The sequence below is a fragment of the Notolepis coatsorum genome (genome assembly GCF_963971535.1).
Source record: "Notolepis coatsorum genome assembly, chromosome: 11".
Classification (NCBI taxonomy): domain Eukaryota; kingdom Metazoa; phylum Chordata; class Actinopteri; order Aulopiformes; family Paralepididae; genus Notolepis; species Notolepis coatsorum.
Genome location: NC_140175.1, coordinates 98,794,606 through 98,810,029, shown reverse-complemented (window position 1 = coordinate 98,810,029; position 15,424 = coordinate 98,794,606). Strand labels below are relative to the sequence as shown.

The 15,424-nt window shown below is 42.8% G+C and overlaps 1 protein-coding gene across 1 annotated transcript in view; it reads left to right on the top strand.

Moving 5' to 3' along the window:
• The window catches only part of xpo7 (exportin 7), a 95,792-nt gene that overhangs the window by 22,117 nt on the left and 58,251 nt on the right, over positions 1 to 15,424 (top strand). The window contains exons 2-9 of the mRNA XM_084324423.1: positions 43 to 189; positions 1,508 to 1,601; positions 2,458 to 2,624; positions 3,970 to 4,035; positions 4,163 to 4,267; positions 6,787 to 6,952; positions 11,146 to 11,219; positions 11,327 to 11,446. Coding sequence (XP_084180549.1) covers positions 43 to 189; positions 1,508 to 1,601; positions 2,458 to 2,624; positions 3,970 to 4,035; positions 4,163 to 4,267; positions 6,787 to 6,952; positions 11,146 to 11,219; positions 11,327 to 11,446 — 939 coding nt within the window. The remainder of the gene's footprint in view (positions 1 to 42; positions 190 to 1,507; positions 1,602 to 2,457; positions 2,625 to 3,969; positions 4,036 to 4,162; positions 4,268 to 6,786; positions 6,953 to 11,145; positions 11,220 to 11,326; positions 11,447 to 15,424) is intronic.

Below are 15,424 nucleotides of genomic sequence, written 5' to 3'. Positions count from 1 at the left end.
CTCTCTCGCTCTCTCTCTCGCTCTCGCTCTCGTGTCACACAGAGCCTTGCCCAGCTAGAGATCCTGTGTAAGCAGCTCTATGAGACGACGGACACAGCGGTCCGCCTCCAGGCCGAGAAGGCTCTGGTGGAGTTCACCAACAGCCCCGACTGTCTCAGCAAGTGTCAGCTACTACTGGAGAGAGGCAGCGTGAGTAATTATCGGCTGTGACGGCGCTCGCCGCACCGCTCACCCAAAAGGTGTTGTTTGCGCCGGTTCGTTAGTTATTAAAAACTACAGGCCGGTGATTAAACCACAGTGCGGAGTGATCTGCACTTGTGGTGGCAGCGTGCCATAATAATAATAATAATAATAATAATAATAATAATAACTTTATTTGTATTATATAGCACCTTTCATACAGGGGATTGCAGTTCAAAGTGCTTTACATCAGTAAGAAATAAGACCTAAAGTCAGTGTAAAACAAGCACTGATAAAGCAAGCATAAAGTGGGATAAAATAATGCAGATATATTAATCAAATCAGAATCGGAACCTCACGTTCCAATAGGCTTCTTGAATTTCTGTAATCTGTTACAAAACATGATAAAGGTTATATTATGCACCCAGCGGATAGTCGGGCCATGTTGGTTGAAACTTGAGTGCAGCATGGTTTGTGAAAACAATTGATCGGACTGAAAGAAGTACACGCTGATTTTGAGATCTGAAAGTGAATGAATGGTTTTAAGTTCTTTATTATTTTATTTTGACAGTTCACACAGTTAGCCATATAACTGAATAACTTCTGACATTTTGTTAATATTTAACAATAGTAAAATATCACTGCCCCATTCCAAAACCTAATATTCAAGTTTTTAGTTTTACAGATTCAAATACAAATGTGTGAAATGTGTTTTAAAGTTATCTCTAACTAACCTTCATTGTGAAATATGTCTGGCCTGTTTTTTTTTTTTTTTTTTAATTATTAGATGTGAACACATAGACAGGATTGTCACTAGCTGTATCACTCACTCACTCACTCACTCACTCACTCACTCACTCACTCACTCACTCACTCACTCACTCACTCACTCACTCACTCACATGTCATACATGATATCAGTCAGGGTTGACCAATATGCCCCTAGTGATGACTCGCAAGCATGGCACTTTGCTTCACTGTATATTGTATAGTAGTGTATATAGGACTCATTACCTTCAATTCATAAGCTTAGCATTGTATTGTATTTGATCTTAGTACTTTTTAATCATGTCTATTTTATTATCTATTCTATTTTATTCTATTACTTGTATTTTTTGCACAATCAAGGTGGGCATGGCCACCTTCATTTCACCACATGTCTCGTGTATCTATGTGACTAATAAATCTCTTGAAATCTAATGTCAAGTAGTTATTTAACTTGAAGTGGCTGTCCATGACGGGTCTTAATGTCAAGTCCTATTAGTTATTTTTAAGTGTTTAGTTGAAAATCCCATAGAATCCGTCTCACTCCATCTTGTCTCCACAGTCATCATACTCTCAGCTGCTAGCTGCAACCTGTCTGTCTAAACTGGTGTCTCGGACCAGCAACCCTCTGCCCCTTGAGCAACGCATCGACATTCGTAAGTCTCACTCTCTCCACACACACACACACACACACACACACACACACACACACACACACACACACACACACACACACACACACACACACACTCTCCTCTTAGCATCACCCTCTTGGTCTCAGAACAGAGCGTCATCATCCAATTGACCATCTCATTTTGCTCTTATGTCATGCTCCGGTTGGGATCCCCAACCCCCCCCCCAACCTGAGCATGACACGAGAGCAAGATGGCCTCCGTGTGGATATGGTCAATGTGGATCCTTGTGGTCAATATATCAGACTAGCATGGCTCTTTCTGAGGGAGTGACTTGTGGGCAGTAAACGGGGGATAGACGGTAAACGGTGTTTGTTCACAACCTGAGCAGCAACATAGGTACATGGTAATAGTAGAAGACATGAATATAGGCAATAAGATTATAGTACAAATACAAATAAGCAGTGTAAACCATATAATTAACTCTGAATATAAGCATATGAGCAAGTAAGCAGTGTAATCAAAGGTGCAGATGAGGGTTTGTATGTCCTATCAGTTATATTATGTTACAATAAATATGAGCAATAAAACATTTATAATCTGAATATATAATATGAGTAAGTAAAGTATACAGGATACACAGGGTATATAGATTCCTTGATGTGTTGCGTAGGAAACGCATCTGCCGTTTATTTCCTGTTGCAGTGTTTGCTAATATCAACAACTGGCAGGAAATTAAACCTAGCCCGTTCTAGAATTCTCCTTGTTTTTTTTTGTTTTTGTTTTGTTTTTGTTGCTACATTTATATTATTATTGGTTGAATTCAAAGTACAATAAAAATGGATGTGTTTTTGTTTTGTGTGCCTTCGCTCCTGTACAGGGAATTATGTTCTGAACTATTTGGCAACGCGGCCAAAGCTAGCGGCGTTTGTGACCCAGGCCCTGATCCAGCTGTACGCCCGGATCACCAAGCTGGGCTGGTTCGACTGTCAGAAGGACGACTACGTCTTCAGAAACGTCATCGCCGACGTCACACGCTTCCTACAGGTACGGGACTGTCGGTCGAGTCCTTTCCACGGTGCCGCGGTCCACGCTCAACATGTTCATACTGTTGTACACCCCGCAGGTCTGTTGTTCATACTGTTGTACACCCCGCGGGTCTGTTGTTCATACTGTAGTACACCCCGCGGGTCTGTTGTTCATACTGTTGTACACCCCGCAGGTCTGTTGTTCATACTGTAGTACACCCCGCACCCGCAGGTCTGTTGTTCATACTGTAGTACCCCCCGCGGGTCTGTTGTTCATACTGTTGTACCCCCCGCGGGTCTGTTGTTCATACTGTTGTACCCCTCGCGGGTCTGTTGTTCATACTGTAGTACACCCCGCGGGTCTGTTGTTCATACTGTTGTACCCCCCGCGGGTCTGTTGTTCATACTGTTGTACCCCTCGCGGGTCTGTTGTTCATACTGTTGCACACCCCGCGGGTCTGTTGTTCATACTGTTGTACCCCTCGCGGGTCTGTTGTTCATACTGTTGTACACCCCGCGGGTCTGTTGTTCATACTGTTGTACCCCCGCGGGTCTGTTGTTCATACTGTTGTACCCCTCGCGGGTCTGTTGTTCATACTGTTGTACCCCTCGCAGGTCTGTTGTTCATACTGTTGTACACCCGCGGGTCTGTTGTTCATACTGTTGTACCCCTCGCGGGTCTGTTGTTCATACTGTTGTACCCCTCGCAGGTCTGTTGTTCATACTGTTGTACACGCCGCGGGTCTGTTGTTCATACTGTTGTACCCCCGCGGGTCTGTTGTTCATACTGTTGTACCCCCGCGGGTCTGTTGTTCATACTGTTGTACCCCCGCGGGTCTGCTCAGTTAAGCCATAAGCTAATGCCAAGTCAGTGGGGCCTAGCTAACGTCTGTACACGAGCTGACTGAAACTAACTGAAATCTACTCTGTGTGTGCACTGTGTGGAGTAGGTCTTGGGTTAGTTTCAGTCAATCAGTGGCGAGTAGGGAGAATTCTGAACTAACCCCTTTAAAATGGTTTGGTAAGGTAACGAGAGTTTATGTAAGAGTGGAATCCATGTCAGTTTTGCTAGAGCGAGATGGATAGAGAGAGAGGTGTGTAGGAGAGCGGGAAGCAACTTTACCTCAGAATGGACTCACTTTCTCTCCCTTCTCTTCTGCCATCAGAGCTACCGCACTTTTATTCCCCTTCACAACCACACTACAGACGGTTAACCCTTTGTCATGTGGCAGTGAAAGGGTTAACCTTCTGTATTGTTGCAGTGAAAGGGTTCATCTCTGCATGTCTCAGAGTTTTGATCGTGTGTGTGTGTGTGTGTGTGAGGTACAAAATATGAACACATTTGTTTGTTTATCTTGTAACAGGACAGTGTGGAACACTGCATCATAGGAGTCACCATTCTCTCTCAGCTGACAAATGAGATTAATCAGGTAAGCGCCTCCCCTCCTCTCACCTCCCTAAAGAAACCGTATATATATTATTATTATTATTATATATTATATCTTCTCCACGTCGTGCTTCAACTGTTACAACATCCTGCTTCGTCTTCCTCAACAGGCTGACACGACACATCCTCTGACGAAGCATAGGAAGATAGCCTCGTCGTTCAGAGATTCCTCCCTCTTTGACATCTTCACGCTCTCCTGCAACTTGCTGAAGCAGGTGTGTGTGTGGTTGTGTGTGCGCATAGGGGCCTGGTTTTTACTGTGAGTCAATAAGAAGGGATATTTAGTTCAGTTTTGGCCCAAATCTGAATGAATAGTGCAAGTCTGAAACGGCTGACTATGTAACTAGATCTCAGCTGGTGGTGTGTGTGCATATACGGCCAATTTGTGTGCGTTTTCTTTGCACGCATGTGTACCTTTAATGTGTGTTAGGTTAAAGTGTATATATATATTATGCATGTATACATACTAGGGATTGGATTTATTCCAAGTAATAAACCAGTATCGGCCGATAAAAGTGCCCCGGGGCATATATATTGCTTTTAGGCAACAGTTATAGAGTTGATCCATCGGTTTGCGGCCATTGGACAAAATAATTGATACAAGTATTTATAATAAAACGCAAGATACTTTTGCCCTAATGATGAGGATAAGCACTCAATGAATCCCTCGATCCCTAACATGCAGGTATAGACAATGCTGATGCTACCTATCCTACCACATGGCCCCCAATGGCCACCACAACCCAACGTGTAGATAGTAGGGCTGACCCCTATTAATCGATTAGTCGACTAATCGGTCGAAAGGAGCCGTAGTCGACTGGCCAACCTCTTAGTCGAATATAATTTAAAAAATATATATTAAATTTTCTTTCTTTATTTTAATTTTTTTTTATCATTCTTTCCAAAAGAAACGAGGCCTAGAAGCGTGGCTAACGCTAATGGCACGCATACCAGAGGCTAACTGCCTACGAAAACAGGCACAGAGGCACTGAAAGAGTATTTCACCCGTCTAATGAACACACTAGACTAGACAAATATCAAGATGTATCCATCAGTGGACCAATTGCATGCTTTAGCAGAGGACAAGAAGCCTTCAGTCGACTCCTTCAGACATTAAGCACCCCCCACAGCCCAAATGGAATGATAAAAAAAGAAATAAAAAATCATATTATACTTTTTTTTTTTTTTTTTTTGTCGACCAATAGTCTACTAACGGCAAATTTTGGCCAATCATAGTCGACCATCCAAATTCTTAGTCGGTGACAGCCCTAGTAGATGGATGGATGCTACATATCCTACCACATGGCCCCCACAAACATGTAGATGGATGGATGCTACATATCCTACCACATGGCCCCCACAAACATGTAGATGGATGGATGCTACATATCCTACCACATGGCCCCCACAAACATGTAGATGGATGGATGCTACATATCCTACCACATGGCCCCCAATGGCCACCACAACCCAACGTGTAGACATATGACTAATACCTTTAAAACCTTTAAAAAATCATTGAAAGAGGAACTGCTCAAATCATATCTCTAATTAAAATTATAACTTAGGAATAAAATTGTCTGTATTATGTATCTCTGTTATATGTCAGTTAGTAGGTAGGTGTATAAACCTACCCACGTTGTAGTTTTTTGTTTTGTTTTTGTTTGTTTGTTTTGTTTATTTTGTTATTGTTTTGTTGTTCATATTCTGTTTGTATCTGTGTTCAGGCTCCCTCCAAAAGCTTTAAATAGCTTCTTGGGAGACCTGGCACATGCACACAATTTGCAACATGTTATCACATGAGGATACTCGCATGTAAAATGTATCGTGTGTGTGAATAAAAATTCATTCATTCATTCATAGGCAGTGAGAGCCAGCAGATCACCAGGGTTATCAAGTGGGTATACCTCCCTTCACCGGTGTTTCGTCAAGTTAGGCCCACAACACTGGAAGGCTCAGTGGTTAGTTCCAGCGTCCCAGACCCCCCCCCCCTCCTTGCTAGCTCCACACGCCAAACTTCCTTGTGTTATCCTATGTGACAAATAGAGAGATCTAACATGCTTCAATGTGTTAGCATGTTATACATTCCTTGGTATCATATTTCAGTATTGGGGCTAATTCTTCCATAACAATAGGGCTGACCCCTATTAGTCGATTAGTCGACTAATCGGTTGAAAGGAGCCGTAGTCGACTAACCAACCTCTTAGTCGAATAGTAAAAAAATATATTTTATTTTATTTAAATTTTGTATCATTCTTTCCAAAAGAAAAGAGGCCTAGAAGCGTGGCTAACGCTAATGGCACGCATACCAGCGAGGCTAACTGCCTACGAAAACAGGCACAGAGGCACTGAAAGAGGATTTCACCCATCTAATGAACACACTACTAGACTAGACAAATATCAAGATGTATCCATCAGTGGACCAATTGCATGCTTTAGCAGAGGACAAGAAGCCTTCAGTCGACTCCTTCAGACATTAAGCACCCCCCACAGCCCAAATGGAATGAGAAAAAAATTAATATTATATATATATATATATTTTTTTTTAGTCGACCAATAGTCCACTAATGGGAAATTTTAGCCAATCATAGTCGGCCATCCAAATCCTTAGTCGGGGACAGCACTACATAACAATGGCCTATTTTTGCCCGGTATCGTGCCGTTATCCGATGCCAGTATTATATATTATTTATGCGTCCCCCTAACACGTACATGTGTTCCTGTGTTCCTCCAGGCGTCGGGGAAGAACCTCAACCTGAACGATGAGTCTCAACACGGCCTGCTGATGCAGCTGCTGAAGCTCAGCCACAACTGCCTCAACTACGACTTCATAGGAACCTCCACGGACGAGTCGTCAGACGACCTCTGTACCGTACAGATCCCCACCTCCTGGAGATCAGGTAGCTACCCGGGGGAAGCGGCACTGGTCAGAACGGTCCCAGCGTCTCTCCGCTGGAATAGTCTGTAGCAATTTTGTCACTGGAACCAGGGTTTGATTTTCATTTATTTATTTATCATAAAAAAAAAGGGGGGGGTTAACCATTTCCAGTATCGTCTTCAGTCCCATTAAAGGCCCACTTGCATGTTGTATTTTTGTTCAATAAACAATGTGGCCTAGGCCAACAGTGACTTTCATTAACACTTTGGCTGCCAGGAGCCGTGTTAAAGCGTCATTCCCGGCCATGCTCAAGTTGCCGGAGGACGCTTTACAGCGTCCTTATATCAATATTTCAAAAATCTGCGATCGGATTCATATGTCCCCTCCGCTGGCCTGAGATCCACCAGGAGGACCCACTGAGCTCTCTGGCGGTTCAGGAGCGCCATCTGGTGGCCGATCGGCGCAATCGCTTAACAGGAAGTGGCATAGAAGTTGTGCTGGACGGCCGTATTACTTCCGGGCACTCGCTATAGGTCCCGGCATTCTAGCTCGTCACAATACACAGCGATCGATTGCCAATAACTCGATAAACAACATGATTTGGACGTATATACCATTATACAAGCTGGAGATGGACCGGGTAAATCTACATCCCATAATGATAAAATTTCTACTCTACGATGATCGCCCAACGGCGCGCGGAGACTGGGGTGAGTTTTAGCGTGTAACGTTACCGTCTTCGATACTAACTGCTATTATCAACATTTGACCCACATTAGATGATTGGTATAACGCTGCCCACGGAATTATAAACGCCCCCTAGCCCATCCGGTCAACATCAGATGACGTGTAGTAACTTCTAGAAGTACGTCTAGTTGGAATTTTTTATATCGCGCTGATTGCCATAAAACTGTATTGCATCATCAATATAATGCATTTGGGGCTATAGATCACGTTCTGGAGAAAGCTGCAGAAAGAGATGAAAACATACTTATACATTAGACCATACTTTACTATGAATATGTGAATGAAAAAGTTTAACGTTGCTACACAATGAACAATACATATAGGACTTTGAATGGGCCCTAATAATGGCAATGTAGCAATAGAATTTAAAAAGTTATAGCCATGCAAAGAAGGGGTACTTCTCCATAGACAAATGAGCCGGCAACCTATGGTATATCATGAATTTAACCCATGGCAACCAAAGTGTTAAAGGGGGGGGGGGGGGGAGTATCGAAATTGACACCGTTTTAGCGTTTTTATCAAACATTTTGTCCGCCCAACCACAATCACCACGCACGTGCATATTTTACTCCATGTTTCATAGCGTGCGTGTGTCATCTTAATGATGACGTCACACAAGGTATCAGGGCAGCGAGGGGCGCTGAGAATCACAGGCAGGTAGTGGCAGGAAGCAGAGAGCCTTCTTGCTACTACTAGCCGAGGAGCTAGTATCTGTTTCACCTAACACTAGTGCTCCGTGATCATAGCCATTTATCTCTAAAGCTAACCACAATTTGTAAAAGCCACAACCACATTACCATATTTGTAATAATGTAAATCATTGTGTCGTTGTACATATTGTGTATATAACGTTAGTGCTAAGTTAGCTTGCTAGTCGGCATTCTTGAAACTCCTAACTCCTGTATACCTTTGTCCTCACAAACAAAGTATTCTGCCAGGGAACTTATGGACACGACAGTAGTAGTAGTTATAACTTATAAGGTGTTTGAGTTTGTAACGTTAGTTAGCTATCGTGGTAGCCCGTTTCGTGACTGTAATGCACGAGTGCTATCCGAGGGGCTACTATCGTATCAACATGCCGTGACGTGTAGCTTGCTAGCCGGCATGATGCGTTCAGTGCTTTGCTCCACAGGTCTGAGAAGAGGACCTGCACATTTTACTCGTTCCTGAAACTCTTCTACATGCCCCGATTTAAAATGGTTCACGGCAGTAGACATAATGCTAACGTTAGCGGGGTAACGTTAACGTTAGCCAGAGCCATATAGCCAGCTTGGTACTATCAGCTGCCCGTGACGGGGATAAGGCGACAGCCTAACAGACCAATAGCGCTGCTGTACTGAACAACAGGCTGCCTAGTGGTAAATGTAGTTATTTTTTTTACGACATTAAAAACCTTATAACTACCTTTGTTTCAACCAAAAATGCAGTTGTAGCTGGTCCATCAAAGTCTCTCCGACGATTAAACCCATTTGCGGCTTGTAAGGCGGCCATTTGGATCAAGGAAATGGCTTTCTGCACTCGTCAAACTCCATTGTAGTGGATCAGAAGTAGGGGAAAGTTACCTGCAGTGACGTCACGGCACTGATAGCGTCTAATAAGCTTTTTGATTGGCTCCATACATGTTATTCGTGCGTGGACATTTTTTAACCCTTTCTGAGTGGAATTTCCGGTGTCAAATGGAAAAAAATAAATAATGAAATTAGATACCAATGATGTAAAACCCATAATTGAAGAGTAGGGTTTAACCTGCAAGTGGGCCTTTAAGCTTTCCTCTTTATTTGGACGGTTGTATTGTGATGTATGAATACTTGTACTGTATACTGATCTGTATGTGTTTGGTTGAGGTGAGCTATGAGCTAAGACATGGTGTCTGCAGGGTATTAAAAAGTCTTAAATTTATAATTCTCAATTTAAGACCTTGAAATGTATTTACAAGTCTTACATTTAATTTGCACAGGTATTAGAAAAAAAGAGGTGGGGGGCGTTGAAGTCGGGAGATGAAATAATATTAAATATAATGAAATGTTTTGTATTCAAGTTGTTGTTTTTTGCGGAGCTACCTGGAGCTTGGTGCTTGTATGTGTGAGAATTAAAATTGACGCACAAGTGCAGCTGCCCGTTCAGTGTCGCTTTTTTTTGCTAGTATGTTGATGATACCCTGGATGATCAGTTTCCACTGTCTTGACAATCTTCTATCTGCCCTTAATATTTCTTATATTTCTATACTATTATACTAGTCAGGGTTCGCACAAGGTTCTTGAAGTGCTTGATTTTTTACCAAAAAAAAAGTCGAGGCCTGGAATTCCTTGATTCGCATTGAAAGTTTTGTTCAGCCATGATAAAAAATTTCTGAATCAAGAAATTGTCGGAAATTGGTTTTAAGCCATAAATATTGGATCTGATTTTTTTTTTTTATAAAAAAACAGCATTTAACAGTGAATTGTATCCTTTTAAATGCCCTTTTAACACTTTGAGTGCCGTGCTGTTTTCGGGCCCCATCTATTCAATGCCACGCTTTAAAAGATAGGAGTCCGTCACCTTTTTTGTAGAGCTATAACTATATTCTACAATACAATACTATGGTCATTTGACAGTGACTTTCTTCCGGTCAAGATGCAAAAAAGAGATAATGTTTTTACATCGGTCTGGGGTAATTCCTGAAATTCTGAGGAATAGCCTTAATCCTGTATTATACTATAACCGTGGCCGTTTCTTGCCTGGACCCGCTATTATTCTCAAATCAAATCTATATCATAGGTATTATGTTTCATCATTAATGCATGAAAGGGGGGGGGGGGTCGTTCTTTGATGCTTTGATCGCCACCAACGGCATACGTTGTGGACTAACGTTACACACACATGTTCGGATCGAGGTGAAGACATGTTTGGATCAACGCAAGATTGATATCATATAGCCCTTATCTTGACTAGGATGTACCCCAAAGAGAATATTCCAATTATCTGATCGCGATTCCAATGATTGATGTCCATCATGTCGCCAAGATAATCCACCACACATCATGCGTCGGGAGCATTTGATTCTTCTCAATCCGACCGTTATAACTGCTCAGCTTGAGCAAAAGACCCGGACCCATTAGATCTACGCACAGGTCAAGATACAAGGTTACAAAGGGTGCTCGATACCGCCGTCTAGCTGGATGCGGCCGGTATTGCACTTTGGCGACCAGACTCATTCCCTATGGTAACAACAGGCTCCTTGGGTGGATAATGAATAAAAATATCGAAAAAAAGGAAACACAACCCAGAAACCACTTAAGTCGTATTTGGCACTCAACGGTCGGGGCCCAGAAACGACTTAAGTGGTTTTTGGCACTGAATGTGTTAAGATGAAAAATAGTGCTTGGAAAGTCCTTGAATTTCATTTAGCAATGTTTGTGGGAACCCTGTATTATACTATTGTTCTACTATTATAACTTGTTAACTTGTGTCTCCCCTTCCATCCCGCAGCGTTCCTCGATTCCTCCACTTTACAGCTCTTCTTCGATTTATATCATTCCATCCCTCCTTCCCTGTCCCCGTTGGTGAGTAGAGGAGCGTTGCCGTGGACACACACCGTATAAACAACAACCTCTCGGGCTACAGTGTATTTCGGTGAAAGCTTGTGAGAACGTCTGTTGTCTGTGTGCAGGTGTTGTCATGTCTAGTCCAGATCGCCTCGGTTCGGAGGTCTCTCTTCAACAACGCAGAGCGGGCGAAGTTCCTGTCCCACCTGGTGGACGGGGTCAAGAGGATACTGGAGAACCCACAGGTACACACACACACGACAACGAGCTTAAAGCTGGAGAACCCACAGGTACACACTCCACAAAGAGGTTCTTTAGATTGTGCTACTAAAAATGATACCCTCCTTTTTTCGAATTTAATTAAAATTTACATAAAAACACAAGATTCGAACTTGAAGGGAGAAATTCCAATTTGAAAAAGAAAAAAAAGTGATTATAATAATTATTATATAGGTGAGACTGTGCTAAAAAGAATGATACCAAACATACCATGGTATTTTCTTTTTACAGTGAAATTCTAATTTGAATTTATCTACAATTCTGCAACGAATTTCTAATTCGATTTTTTGTTAACGCATTCGGGGCCAGCTTGAGGCCAGCTTTTCATTACAAGTTTTCACTGAGCGTGAGGTTGTTTGTAGAGCTAAATCTATATTTTATATTATTGCTATGTGTCCATTGTCATTGTCAATTGACAGTATAAACCTTCCCTTAAATATGCCATAAAGATTATTTTTTTTCATCAATAAGTTCCCGTTTTATAGCGTCGTGAATATGAACGTTATATCGGAATGGTCTGGGGTAATTCCTGCAAAGCTAGTTATAGGGCGCTAAGCTAATAACGTTAAATCGATTGGCGTTTCGGCCCTACACAAGCTAGAGTTAAAAATCAAAATTCATATGATCGGTATCATGTTCCACCATGAATGCATGAAAGGGAGGTGGGGGCGGGGCGGGGGAAGTCGTTTCTGGTTATTGATTACCAATAATGGCATTCGTTATTGCAACATCATACGCTGACCGGGTGGATGGCTATGAGAACAAGGCCCGATCAGACTGAAAATGACGTCAAATTGCTCTTACCTGTGGCCGGTTGGATTCCAAAAAGAATTTCCCAGTTATTTGATCGCCATCTGGTAGATCGAAATGTCCATTGGCTGATGCTATATTCCTTTACTGCATACTGATTTCGGCATCGCAAAAAGTATTCCAGGCGATCTGGTGAAGCCATAGCTTTAGGCTAACAGAAAAGCTAACCCGGAGCGAAAAAAAATTTACACCCGATTTGCAACAGGGGAAACTGCATTCTCGAGACAGCGCCAATACCAGGATCTGGCCGGTACTGCACTTTCGGAGTCCCAATATGCCTTTTCCAGCCAAAATACAGCTCTGTGACAACATCCGGGATATTAAAATGGAATAAAAACAAAAACAAGCTTAACCCTTTAATCGCCAAGGACGACTTTAGACGTCATTGCTCGCCATGCTTAATCTGCCAATGACGTCGTACAGCGTCTTTGAGATCAATATTTAAAAAATCTGTCATGGCAATCATATTTCACCCACGGAGACTTGAGACTTGCTGTTGATCTCCTCTCGACTCTCCAACGGTTCAAGACCGCCATCTGGTGGCCGATCGGCGAATCACCAAAACCGGAAGTGAGTGGCCGGAAGTAGTGCTCACCCATATTTCGTCCGGCCACTCGCTATCGCTAGCGGGACTCCAGCTTGATACACTGGATAGCGATCCGTTGCCAATAACTCGATAAACAACATGATTTGGACGTATATAGTATTATACAACCTGGAACTGGACCAACTAGATCGACATCCCATAATAGCGAACTTTCTGCTCCACGCTGATCGCCCAACGCTACGAGGAAGCTGCGGTGAGTTTCAGCGTGGTTGATTATTATTATACATACACATCCGATCAACATATCACCCATACTAAATAAATGATTTAACGTCGGCCACAGACTTATAGGATCCGGCCCGCGGGATGATTCTGACCGGCCCGCGAAAGATTTCATGATAATTCTCACTTTCATTTATTCTCACAGTGCACGCACGTCAACCTGTCTACCTTCCGTGTCAAAAATGCGAACATGTCAGCTCAATGTCGAGTCAAAAAGAGGAAAGTGGATGTCGAAAGCAGAATTTTCAAACGAATATGGACTACTAATTTTTTCTTTACTGAAGTCAAGGGGAAACCTGTGTGTTTGGTTTGTGGGGAGCATGTCAAGAGTACAATTTGAAACGGCATTACGAGACAAAACATGCGGAGAAGTACAAAAACTTGACTGATGCCGAACGTGCGCGGACGTCAACGGATTTACTAGCAAAGCTAGAAAAACAACAAGGCTGTTTTCAAAAGCTGCATGCAGCGACCAAAACCAGCTTTGTGATAGCCCACAAAATTGCCCAGAACAGTAAGCCATTCTCGGAGGGGGAGTTTGTGAAAGAGTGCATGGTTGAGTCTGCAGCACTCCTATGCCCAGAAAAAAAAAGCGCTTGAAAGCATCCCGCTGTCCCGCCGCACCGTGACGAGAAGGGTGGAGGATATCGCAGAGAATCTCGAGTGTCAGCTGCAAAGTGAAGTGGGAAGCTTCGACTTCTATTCTTTGGCGTTGGATGAGAGCTGTGATGTCCGTGACACAGCCCAGCTGCTCATATTTCTCCGGGGGATAACGCGCGACTTCCAGCTTACGGAGGAGCTGGCAGCGATGCGGCCAATGAAAGGCACCACAACGGGGAGTGATCTGTTCACCGAGGTAAAGTCATGCATGCACAAACTGGGACTCGAATGGGACAGACTGGCAGGTGTCACTACGGATGGATGTCCGAATTTGACAGGGAAAAATTTTGGGCTCTTGAAAAGAATGCAAGATAAAGTGAGTGAACTCAACGCAGAGCAGAAATTAGTGTTTATACATTGTATTATTCATCAGCAAGCGTTGTGCAAGTCAGTGCTAAAACTTAGCCATGTGGTTGATGTTGTTACTGCAACAGTTAATTTCATCAGAGCGCGAGCATTAAATCACAAGGCAGTTTGTTTCACTATTGGAGGAGCAAGAGAGCGAGCATGGTGATGTCAGGTACCACACAGCGGTCAGATGGCTCAGCCTGGGCAAAGTGCTAAAAAGGTTTTGGGTTCTGAAATCAGAGATAAAAGAGTTTTGTGAGATGAAAGGCAAAACCATCCCAGAGCTGTCTGATAAGGACTGGATTGCAGATTTAACATTTGCTGTTGATGTGACTGCAATGATGAGGCTTCCCACCCTCCAGAACATTTACAACAAGCGGTGCAAGGGGAAGGCTAAGAGAATTATTAAGGACTCGAGCCACCCGAACAACTGCCTCTTTGAACTGCTGCGGTCAGGCAAGCGATACCGGAGTCTTAAGGCGAGCACAGAAAGACTCAGAAGAAGCTTCTATCCCCAGGCCATCAGGCTGCTAAACGAACAATAAACACTATGCAACAACCATCAAATGCACACAGCACACACACCCACACGCACACACTCACTCAAACAAACAACACACTGCAGCACCCACTCTCCACACTTTAGATCACACAAACACACTTTACACTTTATATTTATTGATAAAGGATTTGCACTACAACTCGTACACCTACTGTGAATTGTACCTAAATTGCACCTCGTCCCATTTCTGCCTTGCACTATATAGTATTGTATATTAGTACACTGCACAGTATTGTATATTGTATGGTAACTACGTCTATTCTGCATCGAACATTGTACATATGTCTAAACTGAACACTGTGACCTCATTTTTTTTACTTCTAATTTTACTATGTTATTTTATTTCATACTTATCTTGTCTTGCACAGTCTCTGGAGCGTAACAGTAAGAAGCATTTTGTATAAAAGTATTCTGTACTTCTGTATGACAAATATTAAAGAAACTTGAAACTTGAACTGAACACACAACTGCAGGGCAACGGCCTTTTTGCTCATCAAATGCATAGCCATGTGAAAGCCTTCATGACAAAGTTGCAATTCATTTCAAAGCAACTAGGCAGCAACAATCTTGAACACATGAAAACCATGAAAGAAGTCAAACCATCAGCTGATCACCGGCACAGGTACTCATCCATGTTAGGAGCACTGCATGATGAATTTTCAAGGCGTTTTCAAGATTTCAAAAAGGTTGAAGATGAAATGCAGCTGGTTTCCTCTCCCTTTACCTGCAGTGTTG